General features: G+C 30.8%; 1 protein-coding gene across 1 annotated transcript in view; it reads right to left on the reverse strand.

Annotated features, from left to right (window-relative positions):
- Window positions 1–4,351, reverse strand: part of LOC106470746 (guanine nucleotide-binding protein G(i) subunit alpha-like) — a 52,335-nt gene that overhangs the window by 12,019 nt on the left and 35,965 nt on the right. The window contains exon 4 of the mRNA XM_013931312.2: window positions 1,096–1,253. Within this exon, the coding sequence (XP_013786766.1) occupies window positions 1,096–1,253 (158 nt within the window). The remainder of the gene's footprint in view (window positions 1–1,095; window positions 1,254–4,351) is intronic.

The raw sequence follows: 4,351 nt of genomic DNA on the forward strand, positions 1-4,351 counted from the left end.
AGCCTGGAAATAAAGACTCAATACCAAATACCAGTAGCCTATTATTAACACTGTTACTGTTAAGCTTAACATTTAAGAATAAATGTTTTTATGACTACTTTATCTTCACACTAAAGTAATTAAGTTTATCTTTAATTATATAGAACTTAGATATATAACTTTATTAGAAGTGACAATAACTAGCCTTTACTTTGATATATACGTAATGTTAATAATAGAATGTATTTAGCTTGATTGATATTGTAACCTACCTATAACTATAAGCTGAATTTAAACTAATGGATCAAAGTTCAAGTACACAAGTTAATCTTTAAAACAGGAGAAGACAATAAATTAGACTACAGATTGTTTTTATTTAATAAAACAATACATCAACCTGTTTTATTATTTACCATTAAGTTGAATTATAGCTAAGCATAAGGTACTGTTACACGTAGTAAGCCTAATTTAACATTGTACTACAATTTACATCACTAAATTCTTAAGTTAAAACTTTGACCTTCTTACTTTTATTTACTAATCTTACTAAATCTAGTTATTCTTTTGTTATTTAACCAAAATTAGTACAGTTGCTATAAATGCAGTTAAGGTATGTGTAACTATGAGATGAACATAACCTAATACCAAAACTTTGCCCACATTTCCTGTAAGTGAGAAATCCCAAACTACAAACAATTGACATAAGCAACAAGTATACATACACATAATATCTTTATAAAATATACAAAGTTTTCATTATACTAGTTTACAGACGTTTTTCACACTCACTATAGAAACTGACTTTCTGAAGTACAGTTTAATTTATTTAGTTTTTTTATCAACTTCTTACACAGTTTCCTCTAAAAGATAATACAATTTCTCTGAAAAAGATCTTATTAATTTCTGTCTAGCTTAACAATCCAACATATCTTTAAAAAGTTGTCATTTATTGCTGGACAAATTCAGAAATGTTTTCTAGCATCTTTATTTCACTCATTATGGCTGTACAAATTATATTAGTCGAAAAAAAAGTAAAATATCTGCTCCTTTTTCTAATCTAATTGCAATACTATAGAACTATACTACATCAAAACAGTTATTCTGCATTTATCTTACTAGGAAGCCGAGTCATTCAGCTGATATTCTCTGGAGCGGGAATAACACTTCTGGACGCCCGAGTCCAGCCAGAGATTTTTCATGACCACAGCAAGGTCTTGATTCAGCTCTCCTTCCTGAGCTGCACCTGCTTCTGTGAAGAACTGTCGTGCATCATCCTGAAGAGGGATAAAACAATTATTTCAACCTTTGCTATACAGCCACTAGATTAAGTTACATTAAAAAAACAAAAACAATATCCTTCCACAAAATTCTCTCCCAAGTTCCTGAAAGCTTATTCACAGCTTTTTTTTTAATTAAGAGACATTTCAAAATTTAACAAAGTAACATCTCTGTTAAACAAAATGTAAGATGGACAACAAGTTTAAAATATGCTAACTAAGTAATACAATACAACGATGTTTTATGATGTTAAGATGTAGCAATGTAATTTACCACCACAAAATTATCATTCTCAATTATAACTCTAATAAATCAATGAAAGCATGTACTTTCCACATTTTAAACAAAATATTTACTCTTACACCATTTCCCTCACCTTGATAATGAAAAATGAAATACAATCTACATTTCTGTTTTAACACAAATTTACTTTGCAAATATTTCACATACCATAAAACCCAATCTCCTAAGATCAAAAGTTAAAAACAAAAAGCTTGTAATTAATTTTGTATTACTACAGTTGCTATCAATACAGTTAAAGTGTGTGTAACTATAAGATGAGCATGATCCAATACCAAAACTTGCTCACATTTACAGTATCTGAGAAATCCCAAATAATGCTGTACATAAACAAATGCTGTGATGATATGCCGATGTTGTAAGTATTTCAATCTTTGTCATTCACTGACTTCCAACCAATAGTTTTTTGTTTTTTTTCCCCTATGTATGGTGTGTGTGTGTATTTCCTTTTTTTTTAACAGAATTTTCCTGAAACCATAATCATATTAACAACAAAATAATTATAAAAGTAAAATTACTGCTCTGAAATATATTATTAACACATATCATGTTTATTTCTGGTAATTCTTAGGAAAAAACTTTACTGGAAGATCCTTAGTATTACCAACAATTCAAATACAGGCCACATGACACAACTACTGATAATCAGTATAAGCAACAAGTACACATTGTGAACAACACAACTACAAACAATCTGTATAAGCAACAAGTAAACATGCACATTGTGAACAACACAACTACAAACAATCTGTACAAGTAACAAGTACACATACACATTGTGAACAACACAACTACAAACAATCTGTACAAGCAACAAGTACACATGCACATTGTGAACAACACAACTACAAACAATTTGTATAAACAACAAGTACACATGCACATTGTGAACAACACAACTACAAACAATCTGTACAAGCAACAAGTACACATGCACATTGTGAACAACACAACCACAAACAATCTGTATAAGCAACAAGTACACATGCACATTGTGAACAACACAACTACAAACAATCTGATATAAGCAACAAGTATACATACACATTGTGAACAACACAACTACAAACAACTGATATGAGCAACATGTACACATACACATTGTGAACAACACAACTACAAACAACTGATATAAGCAACATGTACACATACAACACAAATACAAACAATCAGTTTAAACAAGAACAAATGCATTATGAACAACACAACTACAAACAATCTGTATAAACAACAAGTAAACATACACATTGTTTGTACTTGTGTTGTTCACAACCTGTATAAGCAACAAGTACAAGTTCACATTGTGAACAACACAACTACAAGTACATATGAACAATCAACATTATTGTACCTACAAGTACATTTGCTAACATTTTGAAGGATTTGATTTTTTTGGGAGGAAAAGAATTGTATAAAGGCAACAATAATGAAACAAGTAGTGAAATGATATTTTATTCACTCCTTAGAAATTATAAAATCAACTTTATTACTAAGTCATTATTCCTCTAACTGCATAACTAATGATGATAAAACTTGGTGAAGATAAAAAACTGAATTAAAAAACAAAATGCTTCTGATGAGGTTAAATATGTCAAACACTTGTTATTAAATATACTTACAATACACGTTTAGTCTACAGGTTATAATTTAATCTAAAATCGAACACCAGACCCACAAGTGCACAACCTTAGTGGAGTTGGTTCTCTGGTAGTTCAGAGGTAAGTATGAGGGCTTATAAGGTTAAAAATCAGGTTTTGATACCCACACTGGGCAAAGCACAGATAGCCCATTGTGTAGCTTTGAGGTTAACATAAAACAAAACTGGAGCTGTCTTTCACCTCAACCATAAATATCGTCTAGCCAAATTCACACGAATTTATACATAACTGCGCTAATTCGCGTTTACAAAACAATGCAACACAAAGCACTTATCACACTACAATAACCCCTATTCTCTTCCTGTAGTAACAAATTAAAATAATTATTTATAATCTACACAAGTTACTTTATTGATTATAACGTAAGACTCGCCGATATTTTTCAGATGAATGTTGAGTAAAAAAATTAGCATTTGAGCAATGAATGCAACTGTCTTTTTTTTTTTATAAATTAATGGTATAATCTATTGTGTGAAATACGCGAAGATCAATTTTGGAATACGTCCACCCTAATACTCTTAACATTAAAAAACAGGTACATGACTGAGCAACAATTTAATTTGTTAGATATGATGAATCATAATTCCATTTTCAAAACTATGTGTCATTTGATTTTTAAATGTTAAAAATGGACATCACTATGGCGTCCGAAACAACAGGCCTAACCGACTACCATGATTCATTATCCTGATTTGGTACAAGACATCAGTAATGCCGTCGTTATCTCAGTTTGCCTTCGAGACAGAACAACAGAACGCAATGCTAATAAAGAGACCAATGACCCCCTACTCTTCACAGGACGTACCTTAAGACAGACTGGAGTTAGCTAGCCGAGAGGAAATATTATCTCATGATGACACTGCCTTAAGGTAACAATATCGAGTTACACACCAGGTGTGGGAACACACTCGCGTTCATCTCGTTCAATTAATCTCAGAAAACTGAATTTTGTTTTATTATTCAAGAGCAGATATTAATAATTTTATAAATTATGGGGTTATTTAACAAAAATATTGTACTATTCTATCGCTGACCTCACGTAATTAAAAAAACAATCTACAACAAGACAGCCAATGGCCACATAAACAAGATCATTGTTGTTTTAGACAAGTACATTTGTTTGTTTTTTTGTTTTT

The sequence above is a fragment of the Limulus polyphemus genome, unplaced genomic scaffold (assembly GCF_000517525.1).
Source record: "Limulus polyphemus unplaced genomic scaffold, Limulus_polyphemus-2.1.2 Scaffold4195, whole genome shotgun sequence".
NCBI classification, from domain to species: Eukaryota; Metazoa; Arthropoda; class Merostomata; order Xiphosura; family Limulidae; genus Limulus; species Limulus polyphemus.